A 26,586-nucleotide genomic window follows, 5' to 3' on the forward strand; every position below is an offset into this window, starting at 1 on the left:
GAATAGGGCCCGGGAGAAAGAAGCTGCGGTCTTAGGTGTCAGGGTCCCCGCGTTTGGAGGAAACCTGACGCGTGTGGGGGTGGTGGTGGCATCTTGAGCAGGGCACCTGGGACTTGCAGTCTGCTCCAAGGGTCTGTTGGCCCGACTTTCTCCGTCAAGAAGCCCAGCTGCAGCATCGTCTGCCAAGGAGTTGGGGGTGGGAGAGGGGGGTGCTTGCTGAGCCGCGGCGGGAGCCCTTTCTTGTCCTTGGTGTGTTCTGAGCTCCCTCTCCCGGCCGCACCGAGCCCTTACTGCTGGATTCCCCCCCCCCCCCCCCCCCCCCGCCCTGCAGGTCATAGAGACCAGGAAGAAGGAGGCCCCGTACATGCTCCCCGAGGACGTGTTTGTGGAGAGGCCCAGGTGAGTGCCCCAGGGCAGCTGGGTGAGAAGGTGGGAGCCTTGGAGGGCTTGCCCCGACTCGGGGACACTCAGGCCTCCGTGGAGCCAAGGGCAACAGTGGAGCTTGCCCGCGGCCCAGGGCCTGTCTGAGGCCCACCCCACCGCGGTCCCGCAGCCCACGGCTCAAGCATGTGGCACGGAGCCCCCCCTGGCACCCAGCATGGGGGGGTGGGATGGGGGGCAGCCTCGGGGGGCTTTGGCCAAGCTCCTGGGAAGTGCATCGTGGAGGAATTGTGCCTGCCAAGACCCTGCCACGCATCCCGGCTGTGTTCTCGGGCTGTGTTCTGCCACTTCAGCGTCAGAGGAGCTCAAGAAAGAACATTCTGAGAAACTCAAAAAGTCCAACAGTGGGGCGGCCGTGTAAATCATAGCCCAGCCATCTAATAAACACCCGGCGGCCCATTCATGATAATTCTCGGTAGAATATTTACCGTGAAAGAATGTTCACGCCATGGGTGGTGAATAAACAGATGACAGGAGAGGAACGGGGGTGTCTGTGGGTGTGCAAACGCGTGTGACTGAGGGCCATGTGCCGAGACATGCGCGTGCTCATCTCCAGAAGCTTGAGGCTGCGGGCGGGTCTCATTCCTTTTGCGTCTCCGTCATAGTGTATCATGAACGCGCTGCTTTAGTGGTTGGGAAATCACCTGCAGCTCTAGCTCATCTCTGCCCCGCTCGGTCTCCCAGGCTCTCTCCGAACCTCGACACTGTGGTCATCGAACTCCTTTTCTGCCAGAGCAAGATCAGTGAGGTCCTGGGGGGCAGCGGCTACAATTCAGACCGGCTCTGCATGCCCTACACCCCTCAGCTGACAGGTAGGGGGCCGGGCGGGGAACTCCCATGTGGCCCCGGCTTCTAGGCAGGTGGGCTCTGGGTGGGCCCTTCAGCCACCTTCCAGGGCCCCTTGGAGGCCACACGGGAGCTGATGGGCACAGTGGGAACTGATGGCGCATCCTCTTGTCTCCCCTCTTCTCCTCCTCACTGCAGAATGCCTGGAGGTAACAGGCTGGCGTGCGTGCCTGGCCCTTGGAGGGTGGGGGGCACTGTGGTGGCCCAAGGGGCACTCGCAGACTGTGGCATCAGAGACCCCATGTGAGGCCCCTGTGCAGCCCGCTGCCTGAGTGATCTGGAAAGAGTCCGTTAGTGTCTCTGAGTTTGTTTCCTTGACTTTAAAACTGGGATATTAGTAAGACCTGCCTCGGAAGGTGGATGCAAGAGGTCCGTGAAGTAATGAAGGTCATAGCACTTAGTAAGTGCGACATAAATGACAGCTTCAGCTGCTGCAGGCAGGTGATGCTCGCATATGTCGGGGAGTGCTTTCTGACCATAGGCAGCTCTTTTGGGTGCTTCTCAAAGATTTCAAAATCTCAGCCCTAAAAAGCAAAACTTACCAACTTAGCTGACAGAGAAGGTCCAGAGCATACTGGAAATTTCTGTAAACTGCAGGTGAGGCCTGAGTGTGTGGTGAGCCCTGAGAGCTGCGGGCCCAGCGAAGATAAAGGGTCTGGGGGGCAGGCCGGGAGGCTGTGGATCTGGCTCTCTGGGTGGGGAGCGCTATGTCTGGGACTCGCCTTTTCCAGATGAGGATCGTTTATCCAAGAGGAAGAGCATTGGAGAGACCATTTCCCTGCAGGTGGAGGTGGAATCGAGGAATAGTCCAGAGAAAGAGGAGGTGAGTCTCCTGTCCTCTCTCCACTGTCCTAGAAAAACCCAGGTTCCCCAGGGGTGGGTCCCTGCCCAGCCTCTGCAGCCGGAGACCTGATGCCTCAGGACCCCTCAACCACACAAAACATCAAGGGGCACATGGAAGGTCAATTTCTCATGTAAATCCTATTTGCTTACTGACTCTCATCATATATAGCATAGATATTTCCATCTGAAAAATTATTTAGGCTACACACAAACACACACACACAGATGGCATGAAAATCACTCTTGAAAGGTTTGCTGGTAGTTGTTCCCTAGCAGCTGATGTGCCCCGTGTTGGAAATGGGAAGGTTTCACAGGATGACAGTAGTGTGCGTGGCATTCTTTGCAGGTATATCGATAAAGGGCCCTTTTCTTTTATTGTTTAAGAGAAAGCTGCAGTGGTGCCTTAAAGAACTGTCTTCCATCCTCTCTTGAAAACTAGGCATAGCTCATTTCAGCTCAGATTGACATGTGAGATCTCCATTCATGACCGCACTTCTTCCACCGCAGAGGGACACAGCAGACGTGCCCATGGGGAAGGGAAATAGGGAATCAGCGTGGAGATACTAAATGTCCTTCCCCCCAAGAGAACGAAACTGGGGAGCAGAGGGAGGAGGGAGGAGCCCTGGGGCCGCAGGGTGCCTGATGCTGCTCTGCATGGGTGACAGCAGCTGCCCCAGTGACAGCGGCCGACAGAGGTGGGGTCCCAGCAGGAAGTGCAGGTGGGGCTGGGGCAGGGAGGGGGGGGTGCCCTGGCTCAGGGGGGTTGATGTTTCCTGAGCATCGCCCCCCACGCCAGCCTCTCCCCAGATGTGATGGGAGCAAGGGGGAACTCTGGGGCGGGAACAAGCCCCCCTCTAGCCACGCCCTCCGCCACCTTGGCAGTCTTCGTTTAGTGGGGCAGATTCCAGCCCAAGCCCTTGTGAGCTTGTGTGGCACCTTCCCAAGGGCGGGAGGAAGCTCCAAGGTCTTGCGGCTCTAAAGGGCTGGGACCCTCAAATGGGCCAGGGTCTCGGGGTCCACACATTGTCCCGCCATAGGGGACGCTCCTTCCCCAGCACCAAGCTGGGGAGGAAAGGAAGCACCGGGAGGAGGCGACTGCTTCCTGGTCTCCAGCATCGCCAGCATAGATTCCTTCCCCAGTTCCAGGGTGGCTTCGCCTGGGGGGCGCTTGGTGGCTGGAGCCGGACTGTGGGGGCCTCCCCCCCATGCCCTTCTGCCGTGCGACACGTCTTCCACTCTTGTCACAGGCCGCCCAGCTCGGGCTCCCGGAGGCCTTCCGTGCCCCTTGTGCAGCGCCCCAGCCCAGAGCCGGGCTCAGGGGCCTGGTGGCCGCCCCGGGGAGCCCCCCAGAGCGCAGCGCTATTCCCACCCCCAGCCCGCAGCGGCCCGCCGCCCTCTGCCACGCTTTTTGCCCCCGGGACCGAGCCACGAGCCTGGCTGGTGCCCAGCCCCCACCCCCAGCCCGTTTGTTGAGTTACTTCACCCCACGCCAGACCCCTGTCCAGAGCGTCCGCGTGTCGCCACAGGCTGCACGGAGCCTCCCCGCGGGGCCCCGCTCCTGCCCTGGTCGCCCTGAGACTGTGAAAATGAACCAGTCCTCTTCCGTCCGTTCCCTGCGCTCAGGGTGGGGCCGTGCGGGGCTGGGCCTGGCCGCGCGGAGCTCGGGTCCGGGGCCGCCTGCGGGGGCTTCCTCCGCTCCCCGCTCCGCGCTCAGCCCGGCGGAGGCGGCCGCCCGGGGGCCCGGGACAGCGGGTGACCCGGGCGCACAGCCTCGGCGGGGGCCTGGCGACCCCCCACCCTTCCTCAGTCACCTTGCGGATAGTTGTGCGGTGCGGGTTTCCTGCGCCATCCCCACACGCCACACAACCCGCCCAGTCTCCAGATGACTTAACGTCCTGAGTCGCAAAACATGTTCCTCAAGTCTTAACCCGCGCTTCCGAGATTAGTTGCCATAGGCGCCCCTTGCTGTGGACGTTTCGGTCACATTCTCCGAAGCTCTTTTTCCATGACCCGGTGTTCTCTCCCACGCGCTTGAAGGGACGAGTCCGGGGCGGGGGGGACCCCGGGAGATGCAGGTCCCCTGGCCGGCCTGAGCTGGCCCCCTGCCCGCGTCTGCCTCGCTGGCCCTGAGTCGGGGGGCCGCCGGGCCTGCTCGGCGCTCCTGCAGCCCCCGGGGACACCGCGGGGCTCCAGGAGGCGTTTCTCACCATCGGGACCTCCTCCTGAGAAATGGGGTGCTGCGGGGTGACAGGTGAGGCCGGAGCTGCCCCCCGCCTCTGAGCCTCTCTCCCTCTCCCTCAGCGCGTGCCTGCGGAGGAGATCACCTACGAGACACTGAAGAAGGCCATCGGTGAGTCTGGGCGCGTGTGGGGCCCTCCCGGGGCCGGGCGACGAGGGGCTGGCGGCATCCCGTGATCCCGTCACAGCCCCCGGGCAGCAGGCGCAGCCCCTTGCTGTGCCCACAGTGGCAGCAGCTCGCCCCGGCCTGTGTCAGCCCCCCTTCTCCACCTGCGACAGCTGCCCTTAAAAGCAGCCAGCTGGGGGTTACAGCAGACAGGGAGAAAGCTCTTTTGTATAAATATTTTGACTAGTTTTTGGTGGAGCCTGATGCAAAAGAAAACACTGACCCGGTGAAAACCATGGAGAACAAATCATATTAATGTCTATTTAATAACGGCGATACATTTTTCAGTGCAATACCCACTTACCATGATTGAGCAGTAATCGTATTCAGGAAGTGCTATTTCTGAATGTGCACAGTGCTCTGCCTTCTTAAACCCCGCATGATGAATATATCCCTCCTTTTCTCATGCTAACTCACTTTTCATATCAGGTCAGGTGTGGGGACCCCTGAGCTAAGCGGCCTCAGACCCCCCTGCCATGGGGCCCAGCTGGGCCTCTGTGGTCTGCCTGACTCTCCTGTTGTCCTTGTACCGTTTCCGTCATCCCTGGTCCAAGGACTAATCGTTCCAGAAACTTCCACTTCAGAGTGTTCCTGGCAGGGTAGCCTCCTGAGGCTTTGGAAGCTCAGCTGAGGGTTCATTTAGCTCGTTCTCAACCCCCAGGGCCAGAGGCAGAGTCAGGACCAGAGGCAGAGTCAGGGAAAGGTCTGGCCTCCCTGGGGCCAGGCAAGGGCACCCACTGACCTGCCGCACGGTACCACCCTGGGGGCCCACCTGGGGGCGGGGCACCCACTGACCCCTCCTCGGTCCTGCAGTGGACAGCGTGGCGGTCGAGGAGCAGGAGCGCGAGCGGCGGCGGCAGGTGGTGGAGAAGTTCCAGAAGGCTCCCTTCGAGGAGATCGCAGCGCACTGCGGGGCCCGGGTACGTGAGGGAGCCCAAGGGTGGGGCCTCGGTGCCACATGGAGACCGGCTGTGGGCCCAGGGCAAGGCTGAGTCTGTAGGGGATCTTGGGGCCTTGTCCTCTAGAGGTACAGCTCAGGTTCCAACCCGCTGAGCTCTGCTTCAGCTTCACCAGGGTCTTTCCCAAGCCTTGGCACTACGTTGCCCTTCCACCTCATAATTTTCAGACAAGGAAGACGACCTAAGCTCAGGCAGATTGTAATAATCCTCACCATGGCCAACAGCTGAGTAGCACCTAGCGTGAGCCAGAGCTTTCAATGTTTATTACTCATTTTGTTCTCATGACAAATGAATGAACTCTTTACGCTGTGAGGTTGGAGACATTATAATCCCAACTGTACCAGGTAATGGGGAAGAATCCACGGCAAAGGAAAGATGGCCAGCGTTTGCAACATGGCCAGCTAACAATGGGGGGGCCCTGGCGGGGGGCCCAGGCAGCTGGGCTCTGGGAAGAAGGTTTGAAAGAGAGGCAGCTGGACAAGTGTCAGCTCTTAAGGGAGGTAACGAAAGTTTCTTGAAATTGACCAAGTGTCAGGATGTGTTAGCCACAGTGTAAGTCTTAGAATAATGAGGCATAATTGTAAACATTCGAAATCTACAAATCACACATTTTATTTGACTTGGTCTTCAATAGAAATATGTGTAATTTTTCATTATATCCATATGCATATATGTATATATACATAATACAGACTTGCCTGGGATGGCGTCCATCATGCCATCTTGAGAGGTAGATGCTGCCCGTCCCATGAGCTGGGAGCTTTGGCCCCACTGCTGGGCACATGCACACTCGCACTCTGTGTTCACAGACTTAGTTGGCACCAAAAAGGACCAGAGAAACCATCTTCTCTAACATTCCCTCTCCCCCCATTTTTGCAGAGCTGCTCCTCGTGAGTTAAGGGGGCAGCTGGGACTAGCTCTGGCCCCTGATTCCATGCCCAGCAGCCCAGCAGGGGCTGCCTGCTGAAGGCCCCCCGAGGTGCCTGGTGCCGTGCCCTGAGTCCGGCCTTCCATGGGTAGTTCGGCCTCATCTGAATCCACACTCAGGGTCCAGCAGACAAGTGCCGGACACCAGCGCCTGCCGGCTCCTTCCCTGAAGCTGTCACTGCTTCCCCCCGCCCCCCCCCCCCGGCCCTGGGCACACTCTAGATGGGTGGGACAGCCGGCAGTGGCTCTGAGGAGCCCCCCAACTCCCACTCCTCTCTTTCTGTATCTAGGCATCACTGCTGCAGAGCAAACTCAATCAGATCTTTGAGATCACCATCCGGTGAGTGCAGGGCGGGGAGGGCCCTGCCTGGGTGGCCCAGCCATGGGTGCCTGCTCCGGGGCTGCTCCTTCTCACACCTGCTTCCGTCCCTCCCCCTCCCCCAGTTTCTGCCCCTAGAGCTGGGGTCAGGACCTGCCTCTCCCTAGACAAGGAAATAGAGGCTGGAGAGGGAAAGAGGCTCAGGAAACTTGGAAAAGAGCTTCACCTTCTAAAGCAGCTCTGTGCAGCAGAGCTTGGCCTCTAGCTATAGATTTTAGAGCAACTTGAAATCCGGGCACCCTGGAGTGACACAGTGTCTGGGCACAGGTTAAAGAGGACCCCGGGTCAGCTGCCCTGTTTAGTTGCACGGGGTGGGACCCCCACCCCCATCCCTTCTCCATGCCTTCCTCCTCCATGCATGCATTCCTGCGCCCCCAGGCCCCCGCCGAGCCCGTCAGGAACCATCACCGCCGCCTACGGTCAGCCTCAGACCCACTCCATCCCCGTCTACGAGATGAAGTTTCCGGACCTGTGTGTGTACTGAATTCCAGGAAGCCGAGCCCCTGAGAGGGCTGGGGTCTGGGGGGGCCACCCTCAGCCCTCCCCTGCGACATGACATCTAACGGGGATTCCCGACGAAAACGGCTCTCAGACGACAGCACCTTCCTGAGCTCGGCAGAGGTGGAGCCTCCGGGCCGGCTCTGCCCACCTACCCCCCCAGCCCCTCCTGCCCCCCTTGTCTTGCCCGAGGGACAACCAGCCACTGAGGCCAATGGGCCTTGCCTGCACCCTTTGTCTCCTCTTTGGTGTCAGCCAGGGGAGTCGTGGAGGGGTCTCCAGAGAGAAGCCAGGGGACCTTGGAAGCTCCCACCTGGCGTGCTGAGCGAAGGGCTTTCGCTGGGGGGCACGTGGGCCATTCCCCAGGGGAGGGCCCCGGATGAGAGGGGCTTCGGAACTAGTGGAGGCCAAGTTGGTGAAAGAAGCCACAGGGAGCCGAGGAAAGCGGCTCAGGCAACGAGTGACAGTGTCAGGAGCTGGGAGGTGCCTCTTTACACCCACCCAGGGGCTCGGGGGCCTCACGTCATGGGCGTTCCCTCCATTTTCTTGCTCACCTGCCCTTGTCTGTCTGTGTTCCTTTCTATTATTCAATAACCTTGAGCCCTTATAACGGGAGCTTGGGGGAGAGACGCCGTGGGGCGCAGCAGCGATGAAATGAAGGGCAGGCCAGCGACACGGACGGCGCTGGGTCTCCCCGGGCTGGGGGCTGGGCGGGGGCCAGAGCGGGACACCCCTGTCCCTGGGAGTATCTTCTCACCGCCTCTGTCCCGGGGAGCTCCTCTGGGCCCTCCCACGCTTCCCTCCCTCGGGATGTGTCCCTCAGCCGGGCTCTCTCTGGGGATCTCAGGGTGTTTCTAGAGCCTCGGGGTTGAGAGCAGACAGGCTGCAAAGGTGGAGCAACGCCGGGGGCGCCCCTGGCCTGCCCACTCACCCCCATGGACGGAGCACCGGGTCCTTCCTGGGCGGGGGCGGGGGTCGTGCAGGGTCCAGTGGGATGAGCGGCACTTTGGGGCTCAAGGATGTGAAATGGTGACCTTTTGGATTTGAGAAAAGAAGGATCCAGTACCTAATATTGGAATGATTTCTTCAGTCTCTGGACAATGTCCAGGACATCCGTGCGAACTGGCAAGGCCTGCAGCCCAGGGAGAAGCCGAGGGTGGCCCGCTGCATGCTCCCTGCTCCCTGCTCGCTGCATGCCTGTCCCTGCGCCCTGCACACCTGTCCCCACGCCCTGCATGCCTGTCCCCATGTCACCAGTGTACAGAGGCGACGTGAAGGGAGGCAGTGGTTTGCTGCTCTCTCACCTGCTTTCCCTGCTGGAGCCCGTCTTCAGGGGCTGTTTCCCTCCAGGAGCTTCTCCTGGGCCTCGCTGAGGCTGCCATCCCATGGCCATGCCCTGTGGTCCAAAAGAGCCCAGACATCCCCTGCCTCCCCCGAGCATCCCTGCCTTTTCAGAACTGCTGGGACTCACCAGGATGTGCTGGTCAGAAGCTTTGCCCCGGAGGATTTCCTTTTCACAGAGGTGGAGGGAGAGTGGGCTTCTCGGCCTAACCTTTGCAGGGTGCAACTTTAGGCCATGGGGCCTGGGGTCAGATGAGGGCTCTTTCTGCCACCTCTGCCCGGCCCCGCATGGCTGCACAAAGGGCCTGATGTTAGCACAGGTGGCCGAACCAGGGAGGACCTCGACATGCTCATTTTCCCATTATGTGTGCGATAATTCTCTTGGCTGGGGGATCTCTGGCCCTCCCTCTAGCAGTTTCTTTGCCCTTGGTCACGCCTCCGTGCTGTGAGCTCATTGCTTCTCCCAGGCCTGCTCAGCTACAGGGCCCAGGGGCCAGGCTTGTTGGCTGTGCACTGTGGCTCTCATGCTCGACTTGACCAGCATGAACTTGGATTTCTCTTTAATATATCTTTACCTAATAACCAAGATTAAAATCACTTTAAACGAACTGGAAAGCAACTTTGGGAACAAACTTTAAAGGAACTCTAAATCCCGAGCCACAAACAAGTCTTTCCTCGCTGGCTTGTCCCGTCCCCTAACTTCTCTCTGCCTGGCGTGGTCGAGAGGCCCTCTGTTTCTTTCCAGACGCTGCTCAGCTTTAGCACCGCCCCCACCCCACCCCGGCAGCCTCACCCTGAGCGGATTGCAGGTGCCCTGGCCCTGGGACTAGGAAGCTCCTTCCCAGGGGCCTAGCGGGGTCAGCAGCACCGGCCGCCTGCAGACCCTCAGCTCCGATGTCCCTGCCCCACATCCCCTACCTAGGAAGAGCACGGGGGGATTGCACAGGGTTCCAGCTCTGCTTGGACGCCACTGCGTTCCCTCTTCATGGGTCCTGAGGTCACCTCTGCCTAGCAAAGATGTGTTTCTTTGGGGGAACTGGTCGCATTGGCATGCCCTCTTCTCAGTTTCCATTTAAATTTCACACTAGAGTATTAGATGGCCTGCTGCTATGAAGTAGAACTTGAATTCTCTCCAAATTATGTCTCAGAATCAGAAAGGTTAAGGTGAGCGTGAACTGGAACAGAAAACTAAATGGAAAATGAAGGAGTCTCCTTCCCCCACCGCCAGCCCTGGGAGTGGGGTAAAGCAGGGCCTGGTGGGCTCTGGGTGCCCTCAGTCCGGCATTGCCACTGCCTCCCAAGCCCTTTGGCACCCGGCAGTGTCATCTCATGTGCCCGACCCCTGTTTGCTACCCTCTGTTGTCAAGAAGCCCATTCTGATGTGCTGCTCCCAAAAGCCACCAGGACCCGTGCTTTGTGGGCAGGGGTAGAGTTGGTTAGCACTTTGCAGGGTGGCTTTGAATTTGGGCAGTTCTGTTATCTGGGTGAGTCTTGCAGGTGCGTCAGAGGCAGATTCAGAAAGAGCATCTGTGATCCTGGAGGCTCCTTCTCTCTTCCTTACCGCAGGGACCCTTGTGTCCTGTGCCTCTTCCCGTCTTCCTCTCCTTGTCCTTGACCCCATTCACACATACAAACAGAAGGGGTGAGCAGTGGGAAGGGTGAGCCTGGGACCAGTAGAAGTGCTTAAAAAGCACTGGGGCCACGTGTGTACTGTGCTTTGCACTGGCAGTTCTGGGACCCGTGGGACAAACTTCAACCGGGCTAAGAAACAGAATGGCCTTGGGGTTCCTTTAAACAGCTCCAAGGCCAGACCCCTGGGCTCCCTTGGGGGACCCTGGGTCACGAGGCCTTTCAGGTGCCATTCCATAGTCCACAGGCCTTTCTACCTGGGGACAGAGAGGGCATGCTATTATTTTTTTCCTATACTTGAGACTCTTTTCTCAAATTCCTCTTCATGACCAGAAAATGGGAGCTGGCCAGCTAAGCAAGCGCTTGTGGGAAAGGACCAGGCCTTAGCTGTTAGGTTAAGTGTCCTGCTCAAAGGTTGGCAGGGGAGGTGGTCCCATGGGGCAGGCCACGCCTGCTTCCAGTGTTTCTAGGAGGCATCTCCAGGGTCATGGAAAAACAAGGCATCTTCCATTTGACGTTTAGGGCAGCTTGTTGCTTCTTCATCGCATTAACCCCAGAAATCTTCAGGTTAAGATGACCCTTGCCCCAAATCTGGCCCAGGTCCAAGATCACCAAAGAGTGGCCATGGTGGGACATGTCCTGGAGCCCAGCTAGCTGGGGCAGCAGTGGTGGTAGAGTCTCTGTGGTCTCCTGGGGGCCTGAAGGTTGTGTTCTGTGCTCTCCTCCAGCTGGGGCTGGGTGACAAGGTCGCCTCTCCTTCAGGAGACACCGAGGCCTCAACGCATCACTTTCCCTTCACGAGCTCTTCCTCCATGATGGTTGATTCTGGCATGTGGCGCTCAGAGTTGCAAAGCCACAAACACTGCAGCCCACACGTGCATACATTATAATGCGTCTGTGCCCACTTAGACCCTCAAGACCTGGCCGAGTGTGTGTGCCTGCCCGTGTGCGCGCATGTGTGTGTAATGTAGTTTGTAATTGAAGATATATGTATATCATAGCTGGCGTATTTATATGTGAGTGCAGAATTAGTGCCTGTGGCAGTTTTCTGTATTTTAAACTCATCAAATCAAATTGGTTTTATTTTAAGGAAGGAAAAAGGGAAATGGGGGGATGTAGGAAGAAGGACTCTTAGCAAAATCATCCTTTAGGATTATTAGTTGTGATTTCCCAGTGAGGCTTTATGATGCCCTTTTCAAATAAATGTTCCTGTTGTCACCACATGGTTGTCTATTTGATTTCTTTAACATAAATGAGTTTTTGAGCTGCAAACAGGATCTGAAAATTCCAACAGTTTACCACTGACATTTAGCCACCCCCACTGAACATTACTCTATCTGCCTCTGTAGGAAGGCGGTAGGGAAGGGTGCTGCCACACTGGAAATACGAGGGCCAGGACTCACAGGCGGGGGCTCTCTGCAGATAGGAAGGCCTGAGACCATTGCTTCATTCTAGTGACCAGAATCTGGCCTATTTAATTTACTGCACATTGGAGGAGAACCTAAAAATCTGGACAGCCTTCTAATGCCCCTCGTATCAGGACTTCCCAAGGTGAGTGTTCTTTAGTTTTGAATTCCCAGCTTTGGGAGCTGGGGAAAGTCCTGAGGCCCTGTTCACACTCCTGTAGGAATCCTACTTTTGGCCCACCTGCTGCTGGGCAGTCTTTTCCCCCTGTGGGAGGAGGATGGGGAAAGTGGCCATCAGAGAAGTGTTGGACTCCTCCCATGTCCCAAAATTTATTTGGAAAAAATCCAGACTGATGGCTACACACGGAAAGGAAATCACCAACGGACAGGAGAATTGGGGCTGTTTATGGCACTGTCTATCTAGCTGCTTCTGATCCTCTCCACCACCAGCTAGCCCAGCTGCTGCCCCCTCAAGGGCCTGGGCCATTGGTGGAGCCAGCCTCCCTCCAGGCAACGTGGCCTGTGCCACACAGGGCAAGGACTGGAAAACCCTTGAGGATGGGGCAAATGAAGTTACTGCTTTGTCAGCACAGATTATCACCACCAGCAGTAACAACAAAACCCTGACAAAGGTTCTCCCTCCATCTTTGGGCCTGGGAGCCAGTGAGCTCTCAGAGAACACATATTCTCCCCACCTGGCTCCTTCATCTGGAAGTCTGGTGACCAAGGCCCAGATACCACTTTGTGGCCTGAACTCCCAGCTTTCTAAAGTTCAATGCCCAGACTCCTGCACAAGATGATGCCCAGGATGACAGTTCTTTCTTCCTTCCTGCCTGGGTACTGTGATGGCAAAGAGGATCTGGACAGCTTGGAATGGAGGACAGGATTTGAAGAGCAAAAATCAGTTTTGAGCAGTGGAATTTGTATTCTCTATTTTCTGTCCCGAATTGTTTCGCTCATATTGTCATTGTACATATTGAGGGCAGGGTTTTATCTTCTGCTGAGATCTTGTAGCTCTGAATGAACTTGCTTATCAAATGACTGCTGCTTAGACCTCTGTGGTGCCTTCTGAGAAACGGAGCTCCTGGTCTGCAAAACACCCTCAGATCACAGAAATTAGAGGTGGATAGGGTTTGTATATAGAGCTAGTAAATGGTTGGCTTCTTTTTTAAGTGTTTAAAATAAATATGGACTTTGCATTTCAGAAGGAAAAGGACAATGATATAGAAAGAAAACCACTTTGAACCATCATCCAAACTACTTGGTTCCCTCATGGCCCATTTATTGGGAGAAGGTACGTTTTCTTAATTTTCTCACTATTTCAGGGCCTGTGTAATAGTCTACCAATTGGTCACATGGAAACCACCCTGTCCCTCCTCCACTATATGCAGTTCTTTATTTGATGCGTGCATATGTATGTTTATTTTATTCGCCCAGTCTACATTCAAAGTCGAGTCAGATGTGAAATGTGGAAGATTTTTATTTCCTAACTACAATAGCTTCAAGGGGCTAAAGCCCTGCCACCATCAGCTGGGTGGGTACCACGCCCAGGCAGAGGGCGGCAGGAGGGCAGGGGAGGTCAGGAGAGGAGGGCTTTGGGGTGGACTTCCCCCGGGAGAGAGGCCCCTTCGGCCCACTGTGCCCTCACTGGCCCTTCCTGTGGGCGTTCTTGATGATGGCGTTTTTGAACAGCGTCACCAGGGGCGTCTGGCTCTTCTCGGAGGACATGAAGCCGCCGTAGCGCTTGTCCTTGGGCGGGCTGCCCCAGCGGAAGTGCTCCATCTTATAGGGCCCCTCGTCCTTTTTCGCCGCCGCAGCCGCCGCCTCGGCTTCCGCCACGAGGCCAGACTCCAGGTCCGCCCGGGACGCCGCGCCCTCGGGGCCGCGCGCCGCCCCGCCCCGCTCCCGCTTGAACTCGAGGGGGAGGGCCTCGGCGGACTCGTCCTCGGCGCCGTTGGCGTACACCTTCACCGGCCGCCGCTTCTTGCCCACCGGCTTGCCCCAGCGGAAGTGCTCCATGGAGTAGGAGCGCTTGCCCTCGCGCAGGCCCGCCTCGGCGCCATCGCCGCCATCGCCGCCATCGCCGCGGGGCCCGGGGCCTGCGCCCGCCGCCGGCCCCTCCTCGCGCTTGCGCCCCGCGCCGCCGCTGCTCTCGTTCCGGCGGCCAAACCGGTCCCAGCGGAAGTGGCCCATGACGTACTTCCGGGGGTTCTCCGTCAGCGGCTGCTCGTCGCCATTGCGGGGGAATAGGGGCGTCTCGGCCGAGAGGCCGGGCTTGCAGGCCCGGAGGCACGCCTGGGGCGGGAGACGCGAGGGCGTGAGGGGGTCCCTCCGGCCGCTGCTCTCCCCGCGCCCTCCGGGCCCGGCCTCCAGGCCTCGGCCTCAGATGTACCCCCGTTCGAGCACGTGGGCCCGCCCGCCCTTCTCGGTGGCCTGGTCTGAGTCTCAGCCTGGACGTGCCTATTGGGGCCCTGTCTTCCATTACCTCTTTCTGTCTGGCAGCTCCCACACCCCATCCTCCTAGGTGCTTTACCTGTATCTCCCCATAGCTTCTGTGAGCAGGCTCAGCGTCTTCATGTTCAGTGCCTGCTCTATAGGAATAGCTCCGTAAGTGGTCGGAGGGTGATGGTTGCTAGCACTTAATGGATATTTAATCAATTAATAAATGTGGTTTACTTCAAGTCCTGGACCAGCATTGGCTGAAATTTGAGAGAGAATCTCCCTAAGTGGTAGGAGTTCAACTTCTAGTGTTTTCTGTACCACATCAACGTTGCCCCACTGACCTGCAAACCTACCTCATGTTCCACCCCAGTCCTGTCTGCAGCACCATCAAATTTTTCCAGCACCCACCTGGCACTTTCTCCAATTGTTTCAAGTCTTCTGAGCTATCCCTCTGCACCTTCCCCAGTTAAGGAGCTTCCCTGTCACCCCCTTTTGACTGGAGGAGAGGATAGGAAGCCAGGGTTACTTCCACTGCAGAGGTCAAGGAGGCTGTGTCTCTGTTATCCGTTCCTGAAGGACTTAACTATGGTAATTATTTGCTTAGGAAGGTGACTCTGAGGACGCAACCTTGAGTTTTCCGTTTCTCCTGTACCGCAGAGGGGGAAACAGAAGGAATTGGGAGTTTCCTATGCCTTGAATTTAGTATTAACAGTGGGGAAAAATTAAGACCATCTAGTTTAAGCCCGGTCTGCCCCGTGGGACAGATGATGAAACTGGAGGCTCAGAGAGGTGAAAGAACCTGGTCTAGGTCCCAGAGCTCATTGGTGTTGAAACTGGGACTATCATCCAAGGGCCTTGGCTGTGTCAGGGCCGCTCTCCTGGTGTGCTCTCAGCAGGAGAGGCTGTGCAGTGGTTTCTTGGGTGTCTCTGAAGTGTAACTCACCCCAGGGCTCTTCTTCCTTCCTATTTTATATTCCACATGAAATCTGGACTGTGTCTTTGAGGAAGACACTTCCCTTCACCTTAACTCAGCTTTTCCATTGATGACTCACACAGAATATAGTGCTGTTCATCCCATCCTCACGTGGCAGGTGCTGGTAGCAGGATGGAATCTTAGTCACTGATGCCAGCAGTGTGTCTTTAGTCCTTGGACTTTGTAATATTCCTCATTTATGCTACCCCCAACATGCACACACATGCACGTGCATACCCTGTGGGAACCTAAAGGGAGCTCCAGCTTTTACATGCTCCTGGAAAAGCTGTAGAGGAACCTGGCCAAAGACCAGTCCTGGAGAAGGAGCATGAGACTTTTATCACCAGTTAGAGGAAGATGGCACCTTGGTTTGTCCTTCCCCTGCTAGAGATGAGTTGTGGAACTGTCTAATTAGCTTTGTAACTGACAGTTCAGATAAAAGGGAAAAGTATATAGAGTGGAGGGGGCAAGTGACATGAGATTTACAAAGGAATAATTTGAGGGCTAAAAGATTGAAATTGAAATATATAGGATCAATTGAGGAAACAATTATGGTTATTATTATTTTGATGGCATTCTAGGGAAGCATTATTTCTAAATAGCTTAAATGGTGTAGAGTCTCCCTACAAGAAGACAGAACAGGGAGTGAGGACATCAAGCAGAAATTATGGAACAAGCCCATCTTCCTGAAGCTACTTCCTTCATTGGCCGGATTCTGACTTCACCCCTAAGTCTGTTCCCGCTGTGGGTTGAGCCACTCCTATCACTGGGCATGGGCTGTACTTCCCCCTACCCCTTTCTTCTGAGCCATCCCCGCCTCAGCCCCAGGGCCATGTAATGCCCAAATCACGGTGGCGGCCATGGCCCACATACCAGCAGGTGGCTTTCCGTGGTGAGATCCTGACACTGGCTGCTCTCCAGGCACCAGCCGCGCACTTCCATGGAGGCCTGAAGCAGCAAGACCAGCAGCAGGGCCCCAGAGCCGCTGCAGCACAATCTCGGCATCTTCCAGGCAGACTGAGGCTCTGCAGAGACAAACAGAATTGGTTGGACCCCTACAAGGAGCAGAACAATGCTGGCCACTCACCAGGAAGGACTGCAAGCCAACATTAACAATGCACTTTCCATGGAGGTCAAGGCATTTTGAGGACAAGAGCAGTGCTGAGGGGACAGGAGGTGTCAGGGTGATGTTGGGAGGAAAGAAGTGGGACTGCAATTCTTCCCTTTATCTGCTGTCGAAATCAGACCCCTAAGAAGGCTATATCAGAGATCATGTGGTCCAGCCCCTCACTTGAGTGATGGGGAAATTGAGGCCCAGAGAGGGACAGTTATCTGTATCCTTCATGACAAGGTAAGGCTAAGTTCTCCAGTTCCCAGTAGAGTTTTCCCATCTCACTAATTACATGAAGTTACAGTTCCAACACCTGAAATCTAAAGGGTTAGGAGCAACTTGGAGAGGACAAAGAACTCTGAAATTCCTGCTCAAGATGGCTCTGCCCCTCCTCCTCCAGCAGGAACCCACCCTTTCCTCTGAAACTCTGTTTCCTATGAATATTAGGTTTGCATAAAGGCAAATAAAGCCTCTGGTCAACTGGGTCAAAACCCTAGCAAACCCAATTTGGTGTCTTGTGCACAAATCCCTCAGATGGTTACTGTTTCCCAGACCTCAGTAACTCTGGAGAAATGTGTTTTTTTAATGCAGACTCCCGTTCTGTTAAAACTGGCTTATCTACTGCACACATTACTTGTCAGATCGCTTGTTGTCTGGGTTTCTCAATGTGGTCCGAAACAACTTGACTTGAAGAGGATGTAGGTATGGAGGGGAAAGACAGAGCAGAAGAAAACCACCTTCCACTGTGAACAACTACCAAAGACACTTCCAGAGAATCCAGGAAGTACCTTAGGGTGATGCTCAGATGGAGACTGGGATGCAGTAAAGAGGGGAGCAACGAAGGTGTCCCTTGCCACCCTGTGCCAAAGCCTTTGCCCAGTGCCTCTGTGCCATACACTGTCCATCCCCTCCCCGGGTTGCCCGGAAGCAACCCTGCATTCTGTAATCCCTCACACCAACCCTACGTCATCTTGGTTTTCAGCCTATCTCCTCAGCCAGATGTTAGGCAGCAGCCTAATTAGATAAGAACAGTAATTCACATTAAGGTATGGATGATTTCTTGTCACTCCTCATGAACATTTGCATTTTAAAGTAAGTTTGCCTAAAAGAGAGCTCTCGTTTTGGAGATGTGTGCCAAATCTTTTTTTTTTTAAGCATTTAACAATTTTTTTTTTTCAGTAGAGGCTTTGGAAGTGGAAGTCCTCCCTGGCGCTCGGTGTCCACTACAGGAAGACACTCTCTTCTCTCGGTCCCACCCCCGCCCCTCCACTAAGATCAGGGCAGCTCAGGGCTCCCGATGCCCGTGCAGCTACGCACTGGCTCAGCGTCTCCAGAGCAGCCATTAGGTGGCGCCGGCGGCCTGGGAGCCCCGCAGCGCCTCTGCTGAAGGGGCACCTGGGGCGTGGACTGGTCAACGGAGGCGCCCCGTGGTGAGCAGGGCCGGGCCGCTGAGGCTCCCGCCCGAGCTGGGTGGACAAGGGCGCTCAGCGCTCTGAACCCACATTCCACGTGCCAGATGTTCCCGGAGAAGCAGAAGAATGGTGGTTACGGTGGGCAAGGGTGATATAACATCTTTTTAGAGAAATAGTGAAATCACACAGGTCGGACAGTCCCATCAACCGTACTTCAGTTCACCTCAAAGTTGACCATTGCAATTATTTCCATTTTCTAAAGCCCTACCTCGGGATGTCAGGCCTTCCTGAAAAGCCCCAAAGACTGTTTTCTCTCCTTGTGCCCCACTGGTGGCGTGTTACAACATGGCAGCGTTCTCACTCCCGCCCTGTCAGAGCGTCATTCTGCCACTAAAAAGCTGGATTTTTCTCTGAAAGCATTTTTCTACAAATAAACAACTACAACCATGTTTGCGTCATTCTTAAATGATGAAGTAATGAAGCGATGAAATAATGAGACGTCATCAAGTCCAATAATTGAAAGCCTTGAAAAATTAAATAGAAACTTACGATTTGTAAATCTTTACACTAATTTTATATTGAACTACACTTACTAGAACTTCACATGTGTGAGTGAACTCTATGAGCTCAATAAAATATTTTCCATCTGTTGCTCTAAAATGGCACACCAGCCATGCCTGTCTGCAGAGATTGGGGCTGCAGAGTTTTGTCCTTGCACCATGGCTCACACTCATAAGTCCTATAACAAAAATGTCACAGGAATATTGTCATTCAATTATCTATAAGTTGTGCATAACTTAACAAATGACAAAACAACTTCACAATTTTACCTTCCTTGGCTCTTCCCAGCAAAGGCTCTGAGGACCCTCCCTCCTTCCCTGGAAACAGCCCCCTTGCCTGAGCCTGGGTCCTCTCAAACGACTGCCCACCTCCCATCCCAGGCTCTCCAGACGAGGTGACCCAACTCCTGTCCCGTTGAGGGCACCTGAAAGCAGACAGGGCGTTTCAGCACCTTGGACAGACCCGGCCGCGGCCACCTGTCATCCAGCCCAGCAGGGTCTTGGAGAGAAGAACTCTACTTGTCCTATTGTGTAAGTGACACAGGAATCGCGAAATTATCACAGGGCAGCCACGTCGGGTGTCTGAGGTGGGCAGGGAAGCGAGGACCCAGTGGTCTGAATCCCAAAGAAGTTTGGAACGCAGGGAGTTCCTTGTGACTTTTAGTCTTTTCTCCAGTCTCCAATCCCAACATTAATTTGCCCTGGAGTATATGGTACTTTACTTTTTTTTTTTTGTATGCTGTACGGCGGGGCCACATTTCATTCTTTTTGCCATGTGAGTATCCCATAATTGCAGCACCATTTGTTGAATTTTTTTGTTTGTTCGTTTGTTTTGTTGGTTTCTTTGTTTGAGAAGAATCGAACCCGGGTCTCCCACATGGCAGGTGAGAAATCTAACATTGAACTCCCCTCGCACTCCCTGTACTTTACTTTTAAGACGTGTCACCTACCAAGAAAATCGAGAGGAAGAGAATCCAAAAGACTGGATTCTTCCAAGACGTCCCCAGCACGTGGGAGACGCCTCAGGGGTCCTAGCAGCCCCGCTGCCCCTGTTTCTGCACCCGAGCTCCAGGACCCGTCCCCCGACTGCGCCGGTCCCCGGGATGGGGTGGGGAGGGGACGAGGCCGCCGGCTCCTTGGAAGCCCCGCGTGCAGCCTCGCCCGGCCGTCGGGAAGCCCCTGCTGTTGCGCTCCGAGCAGCCGCTCACTTCGCGGCCGGGACAGAAAGTTTCCGAGGAATCCAAGACGGCGGAGAGCCCGAGGCGCCTCAGCCCGGGGAGCGGTGGGCGCGGCACCCCGAGAGCGCAGGGGCGGGGGCCCCGGGTGGGCGCTGGGCGCGGCCGGCTGCGCGCTTACCGGTCTGGGGCGGCTGCAGTGGGAGCGACGCCCGCCGCGCTGCGGGGAGGGTGCTGGGCGGCCTTTCTCCGGCACTCGTCCTTCTCCTGCTCCTTTGCCGCCGCCTGGTCTCGGCGCTGTCCTCGGTCCTTATATACCAGGTGGGCGCCGGACGTGACCACTCCGCGGTCTGCGGGAAGGGGGCCGGGGGGCGGGGGTGCTCCCAGGTAGGGGCTGGGCGGAAGGGCGGACGTGCTGGAGAGGGGCCGCCTCTGCCCTCGGAGGCGGAATTAGCACCGTCCTGCGAGGGCTGCACTTGTCCGCCGCCAGGATGGCACTTAATTAGGGCCGGGGTAGGGTGGCCGGTCCGGAGGGGCCCACGACTTAGCACAGCGGTGGGGGGCGGGCCCGGGCGCCCGCGGAGGCCCCCTCGTGCTGGCGTCTGACTCTTTCGCATTTACAGGTAACTGTCACAGTGAAGGGAGTGCGTTTCCCCAACGTCTGGAAACCGTGATGCGCACTGAATCCGGGAATCACAGTCACTGTGTTGCTTGATGGGGGGTAGGGGGACGCAAAGAAAGTCAGGGAGTCACCAGCAGCCCAGGACAGATCCTTCTTGGGGGTATGAGGCTGCCTTGCACAGCCCCAACCTCAACCCCACCCACACACTAGGTCTGCTCCCCTTCTGCGTCCCAAACCTCAAGGAAAAGGTCCCTTATCCTTAACACGTTAATATGGGGGCCTGGGGGTGGTCTGCGAAAAGTAGTTGTGTCTCTGATCCACCCCCATGGTGACAACCCTGGAAGAGCAGACTAGGGACCCTCAGACCATCTTCAACGTCTGGCCTGGCCTTTGGGTTCCAGTTTGGACTCTAGTCTCCACTGCCAGGTTGGGGAGCAGAGGGCACCCCCAAGCCAGGAGAGGGAGAGGCTCTACTTAGCCTGAAGTAAAGGAACAAAACCCAGTTGTGAGGAGTCATGTGGGGGCAGAGCGGAGTTAGAACTAAACAACTTCAAATCAAGATGTTTGTCGAATCCTCCACCTATAGGAACCTTCCTACCCCCCAGGTGCTATTTTGGCCTCCAGGACTCTCTTGAGAATTCTGCTTTTCTGGTTGGTGATGTTGGGTTGATATTCAGTAATCCTTTCCTTTTGGGCCTTGAGTGAGATCCCAACTCCTTAATATAAATAAGATGCTTTCTCACCTGGCCTTGACCTCTTTCCAGCCTCATCTCCTACCTCTCCAGCTTCCACTCCCAGCACATCCACAACGATTACACTTCAGTGAAAGCTGCTTTCTCAACCTCCCACTTCTTTGTCCATGCTATCCCCGTTCAGCCACCCAGAGAAATTGGATTCTTGCATTAAAGTTTAACTCAGCCATCACATGTTCTCTGAAGCCCTCCTTGGCCGCTTATCCTATGAAGAGCATGAGTCTGGCCTTCTTTCTTTCCCAGAAAACCCCGCCCATCCCTCTGCACATGGAGCTTGCATTGCTGGAGCTGAGTCCATCTTCCCTCTTCCACTCACCCCTTCTCCTACCACCTCCATGCTGCGAGCCCTTTCAACCAAGGTGGGTTTTGTCTTATGTGTCTTTTGTATTTTTTTATAACTTGAAGAGACAGTCTACAGCAGCCAAAAAGTAGGAACAGGAAATTCAGACTGATCCAGCCCCAGACTCCTCCTCTGTCAGCTGGGTTTCTAAGTAATTAATGCATCAGAAACCTGCTTTGGCGAATGTGAACGGAAAGGTCATTGAACTGGGCAGGCTGGGAAACCAGGAAGCAAAAATGGGCAGGGACAAAGAGTGGCTGGAATCAGGGTCAAAATCAGGTCATTGACTGGATGCAATGAGAAAGAAAATCAGGTCACTGCTAGGAATAAGAAGCTGCAAGTGGCACTGTCAACACCACAAGCATTGAATATACATGTCACTTCTATCCTCAGGATGGGGCACTATCCTCCCCACATCAGCTGCTGCAACCAGAAAGGATTCACCACTGCTCTTGCTTCCGTGTATCACTAGCTCCTCTTTGAAAGCCTGAAGCAGGTGCCTTTGATGGTCTGAGATGATAAAAAGATTTTCCCTTTATTCTATTAATATGGTGAATTATAATATCTTTCAGTGTTAAATCTACCTTGCATTCTTGGCTTAAACCCAACCTGAATATAATGTATTATTCTTATATAGCCCTGGATTCCATTTGTTAGTATTTTATGTAAGATTTTTGCATCTGAATTCATGTGAGAGAGTGGCCTATAATTTTTCTTTCTTGTAGAATTCATGTCTGATTTTGGCATCAAATTATGCTGGCTGAAGCATAAAACAAGTTGGAAAGTGCCCCCACCTCCATTGCTTTTTTAATCTTGATAAAAGAAATTGTTTAATATGGTGTTATCTCTTCCTTAAATATTTGTAATGATTCACTAGTAACACCGTCATCTGAGTCTATTAAGTTTTTTGTTTGTTGAAAGGTTTTAGTTGCTTAATAGATACAACACTTTTCCCATTTTCTACTTCTTCTTGTGTCAGCTTTAATAAGATGTGCATTTCTAGGAATTTGTCCATTTTATCTAAATTTTTTTAATTTGGGGGGTTTATAATATCTTCCTAGCAGCTATGGGGTCTGTAGTTTTGTTTCTCCTTTCCTTTCTGATATTGGTAATTTGTGTCTTCTAATCTTTTTTCTTGCTTTGTTTCTCCTGGAGTTTATCAATTTCATTAGCCTTTTCAGAGAATCAATTTTTGTTTTGTTGATTTTCTCTGTTGGATGTACACTTGTTTCTATTTCTGAGATTTCTACTCTTACCATTATTTCTTGCCTTCTACTCTCTGTGGGTTTAACTAGTTGTGTTTTTTCTATCTTCTTGAATTGGGTATTAAATAAATGCTTTTACTTAGATAATTAATATTCAACTTCTATTCTTTTTTATATATGTATATATAAATTTCTTCCTAAGTATGGCTTTATTGCATCCACAATAAATTATGCCCCAACAGTCACTCCCAAAGAACCTCTTTTGTTGCTCAGATGTAGCTCCTCTCTCTAAGCCAACTCTGCAAATAAACTGACTACCCTATGTGGGACATGACTTTTTTTTTAAATGCAATTTTTTTAATTTAATTTTTTTCCTTCTTTTTTCAGATGTAATTTTGTTGAGATATATTGAGATACCATATAATCATCCAAAGTATACAATTTATGGCTCACAGCATCATCACATAGTGGTGCATTCATCACCACAATCAATTTTAAAACATTTTCATTACTCCAAAAATAAAAATAAAAATGAGCACCCAAAACATTCCATATCCCTTATCCCCCCAATTATTTATATTTTTGTCTTTATTTTCTTACTCATCTGCCCTGGATAAGTAAGCTGGATAAAGGGGGTGTCAATGACAAGGTTTTCAAAATCACACAGTCACACCGCTATGCAGTTATATAATCATCTTCAAGAATCAAGGCTACTGGACTATAGTTCAACAGTTTCAGGTATTTCCTTCCAAGCTATTTTAATACACTAGAAACTAAAAAGGGATATCTATATAATCCATAAGAATAACTTCCAGAATAACTTCTCGACTCTATTTGAAATCTCTTAGTCACAGAAACTTTTTTTTTCATTTCTCTTCCCCCTGTTGGTCAAGAAGGCTTTCTCAATCCCACGATGCCAGGGCCAGGCTCACCCCTGGGAGTCATATCCCACATTGCCAGGGAGATTTATACCCCTTGGGGTCATGTCCCACATAGGGGGAAGGATAATGAGTTTATTTGCAGAGTTGTCTTAGAGAGAGGCAACAATATCTGAGTAACAATAGAGGTTATTTGGGGATGACTGTTAGGCATAATTATAAGTAAGCTTACCTTCTTCTTTGCAGGAATAAGTTTCATTAGGTCAAGTCCCAAGATCAAAGGTTTGGCCTATTAAATTGGAAGTCCCTATTGCTTGTGAGAGCATCAGAATTCCCCATGTGATGAAGCTTAGTATTTCCATGTTTTTCCCCAGTCTCTCAAGGGGACTTTGCAAATACTATTTTATTTTCTGGAATCCCACACGTTTTGATAATGTCATATTTTCATTATCATTTCATTCAAAATATCTTCTCATTGTCATTGAAATGTCTTCTTTTACTTGTGCACAACTGAGAAATGTGCTCTTTAGCTTCCAAACATTTGAGACTTTATAGTTATGTTTTTAAACTGATATTTAGCTTAATTCCCCTGTGGTCAGAAAACATTCTCTGTTTGCTTTCAGTCTTTTGAAATTTTTTGAGGTTTGCTTAATGGATGAGCATATGGTCCATGTTGGTTAATGTTTCATATGCACTTCAAAGGAATATATATTCTGGAGTTGTTGAAATATTCTATATCCATATCCTTTCTAATTAATTGTCATCTTATTCAATGAATTACTGAGAGAAGTGTGTTTGCAAAGCGCCCCATTATTTCTGTGGCTTTATCTATTTCTCCCTGTCCATTTTTAAATTTCTGTTATTAAGTGCATGTAATTTGGAACTATTATTTAGAATTAACCTTTCATATATCATTATGAAATATCCTTCCATATTGTTGGTAATTATTCTTGACATAAAGTCTATTTAAGTATAGCTATAGCAAATTCTTTCTTTCTTTTTCTTTGTGTATATGTATGTGTATGTGTGTAGCATACTTTTTTCCTCCCTTTTATTTTCATCCTTTCTGTGTCCTCATATGTTTCTTAAGTTTCTTATAAGTAGAGTATGATTTGTTTTGTTTTATCCATGATTCGTTTTGTCATTTAAGTGGGATGTGGACTAAAGCTGTAACATTTAATGTAATTCCTTACATATTTGGGCTTAAATATGGCACCGTATTATTAACTTTCTGTGTATCCCCCCTAGTAAGTTTTCTTTTCCTCTCCTTTGTTAACTTCTTTTGGAATGATCAAGTATTTTTTTATTACTTCATTATAATCCTCTACTAGTTTATAAGTTATAAATTATTTTACTATTCCTTTCATGGTTACTTCAGAGATTACAACATGCAGTCTTCATTTTGTAAAGTATAATATAAATATAAATGCCTTGGAACATTTATCAAAACCATTTATCTGTTTCTGCCTTTTGTATTAATTTTTCACGTATTTTAATTCTGCCTAAATTTTAGCCCCATCAGATATCATTATTGTTGTTTCATTCAAAATATTCATTTAGATTTACTTACATGCTTACCATGAAGCTAATGTGTCTGAGAATTCCAATATACGATCCATATGTGGGTTTGTTTCTAGTTTCTGCTTTTCTTCTATATGTCCTATCTCTTGGTATTCCTGATAATTTTATAACTATAAATCTGCAGCACTGTGTTCAGAAAAGAGAGAGGCAGCCTTTGGTTGAGAGCTTTTTCCAAAAAAAAAAGGGATTTTCTTTAGCCTCTGGCCAATTGGTAAAGAAGGAGCAGATCACCCTAATCCAATTAGAGACTGAGCTCATCCAAACTTGATGGCCTTCCTACTAGGGTAGAATCCTGGAGTGTCAACTAGGGTCCCTCTGTCTTGACCCTGAACTCCAATTTTTCTCTATCCAGCACCACAAGGCTGCTGATAGCTCTCCTTAGATTTCCTTGCATTCCCTTTGTGTTTCGTTTCTCCACCTCTCAGCCTCTATCACTTATGAACTGGTAAATAGCCTAAGGGGAAATGTGGTGACGAATTTCATGGCCACCCGGATGAATTTCCCTCCTCTATGAGATCGCAGTCCCTCAATGCCTTGGTAGTTCTCCAGCTCCTTCGACTTCGGTTCTTTTAGTCCGTTTGGTCCACAGTGGGAGGATTGACGGGGTACCTGGTATCCTGTCATCGTCGGAAGAAGAAGTTCTTGAAAAGTTTCTAAGAACTTGTGACAACACTGGTATTTCTTTAATCCCCAACATCTTAATGATAATTCTTAAGCCTTTTTCTGTTTTATTGTTCTTTTATTCAGTTCAAAATAGTTTTAAATTATAAAAGTTATAGTAAAGTCATACAATGGAATACACTCAAAATAGTAATGTGTATACTTATTTCTAGACATAGAAACATGTCTATATATTGGCAACTATATATTACCAAGCAAAAGGAAATAGAAGGCATAAAGATGTGAATGTAGGGAGAGAGAAAGATTAAAAGATACTGTGCTGGTTTGAAACTGTTGTGGACCCCAGAAATGCCATGTTCTTTTATCCTCATTCAATATGGTTGGGTGGGATCTTGTTCCATGAAGATGTAACCTACCCAATTGTGGGTGACACCTGTCAGTTAGGTGGTTTCCATGGAGATGCATGTCCACCCGTTCAAGGTGGGTCACTTACTGGAGCTGTTTAAGAGGGAATTGTTTTGGGAAAAGCTTCAGAGATGATAGAGCTAACAGAGCCAACACGAGACTCAGACAGTTGCAGATAAAGAAAGAAAATGCCGCTGGGGGTGTTTGAAACTAGAAGGCAAAGGACCAGGAGACGCCAGCCATGTGCCTTCTCAGCTGACAGAGGTGTTCCAGACACATCGACCTTTCTTGAGTCAAAGAATCTTTCCCTGGATGCCTTAGTTTGGACATTTTAATGGCCTTGAATTGTAAACTTGTAACATAATAAATTCCCTTTTTAAAAGTCATTCCATTTCTGGTATATTGCATTCTGGCAGCTTAGCAAACCAATAGATACTAAGGTGTTCATTGTAGTAGGTCTGGTTATCTAGGGCCGTGTCACAAACCACCCTAAAACACAGTGGCTTCAAACAACAGCGCTCATGTCGTTCAGGAATCTGCAGACCGAGAGGAGGGCGCAGAGGGGCCAGCACACGCCTGCTCCCTGGCACACCTGTGGCTGGCACCTGGAGTAGGAAGCTGGGGCTCTTAGACATGACTCTCTACCTTTAGGTGATCTTGCCAGGTTATCTCTTCAGCACAGTGGCTTAAGGGTGACATGTAGCTTCGGGATAGCCAGACTTCTTATCATTAGGGGAGCACCGGAGAAGAGGAATGGAGGGGCAGACCCGGAGAGCTTTGGAGTCCGGCAGCAGGTGAGCTCAGGTCAGAAACCCGGAGTGTGAGGGTTTCTGGGC

The 26,586-nt window shown here is 52.1% G+C and overlaps 2 protein-coding genes across 2 annotated transcripts in view; one reads left to right on the top strand and one right to left on the bottom strand.

Moving 5' to 3' along the window:
• The window catches only part of EFR3B (EFR3 homolog B), a 53,091-nt gene extending 41,609 nt beyond the window's left edge, over nt 1–11,482 (top strand). The window contains exons 16-22 of the mRNA XM_077152295.1: nt 332–399; nt 1,126–1,253; nt 2,019–2,110; nt 4,432–4,480; nt 5,348–5,454; nt 6,711–6,760; nt 7,178–11,482. Of these exons, the coding sequence (XP_077008410.1) occupies nt 332–399; nt 1,126–1,253; nt 2,019–2,110; nt 4,432–4,480; nt 5,348–5,454; nt 6,711–6,760; nt 7,178–7,283 (600 nt within the window). The 3' untranslated portion in view covers nt 7,284–11,482. The remainder of the gene's footprint in view (nt 1–331; nt 400–1,125; nt 1,254–2,018; nt 2,111–4,431; nt 4,481–5,347; nt 5,455–6,710; nt 6,761–7,177) is intronic.
• A 1,667-nt stretch (nt 11,483–13,149) lies between these two features.
• POMC (proopiomelanocortin) lies at nt 13,150–16,093 on the bottom strand. The gene is made up of 2 exons (XM_077151818.1): nt 15,962–16,093; nt 13,150–13,968 (listed from the first exon to the last, which is right to left on the bottom strand). The coding sequence occupies exons 1-2, from the start codon at nt 16,091–16,093 to the stop codon at nt 13,318–13,320; spliced, it is 783 nt and encodes a 260-aa protein (XP_077007933.1). The 3' UTR covers nt 13,150–13,317.
• Between the last annotated feature and the right edge of the window lie 10,493 nt (nt 16,094–26,586).

This window comes from Tamandua tetradactyla, chromosome 3, assembly GCF_023851605.1.
Source record: "Tamandua tetradactyla isolate mTamTet1 chromosome 3, mTamTet1.pri, whole genome shotgun sequence".
Classification (NCBI taxonomy): Eukaryota; Metazoa; Chordata; class Mammalia; order Pilosa; family Myrmecophagidae; genus Tamandua; species Tamandua tetradactyla.

Coding starts and splice junctions, on each gene's coding strand:
- POMC (XM_077151818.1), bottom strand. CDS start 16,093: ATGCCGAGATTGTGCTGCAGCGGCTCTGGGGCCCTGCTGCTGGTCTTG. Junction 13,969..15,961: donor CCACGGAAAGCCACCTGCTG/GTATGTGGGCCA, acceptor CTCCCGCCCCAG/GCGTGCCTCCGGGCCTGCAA.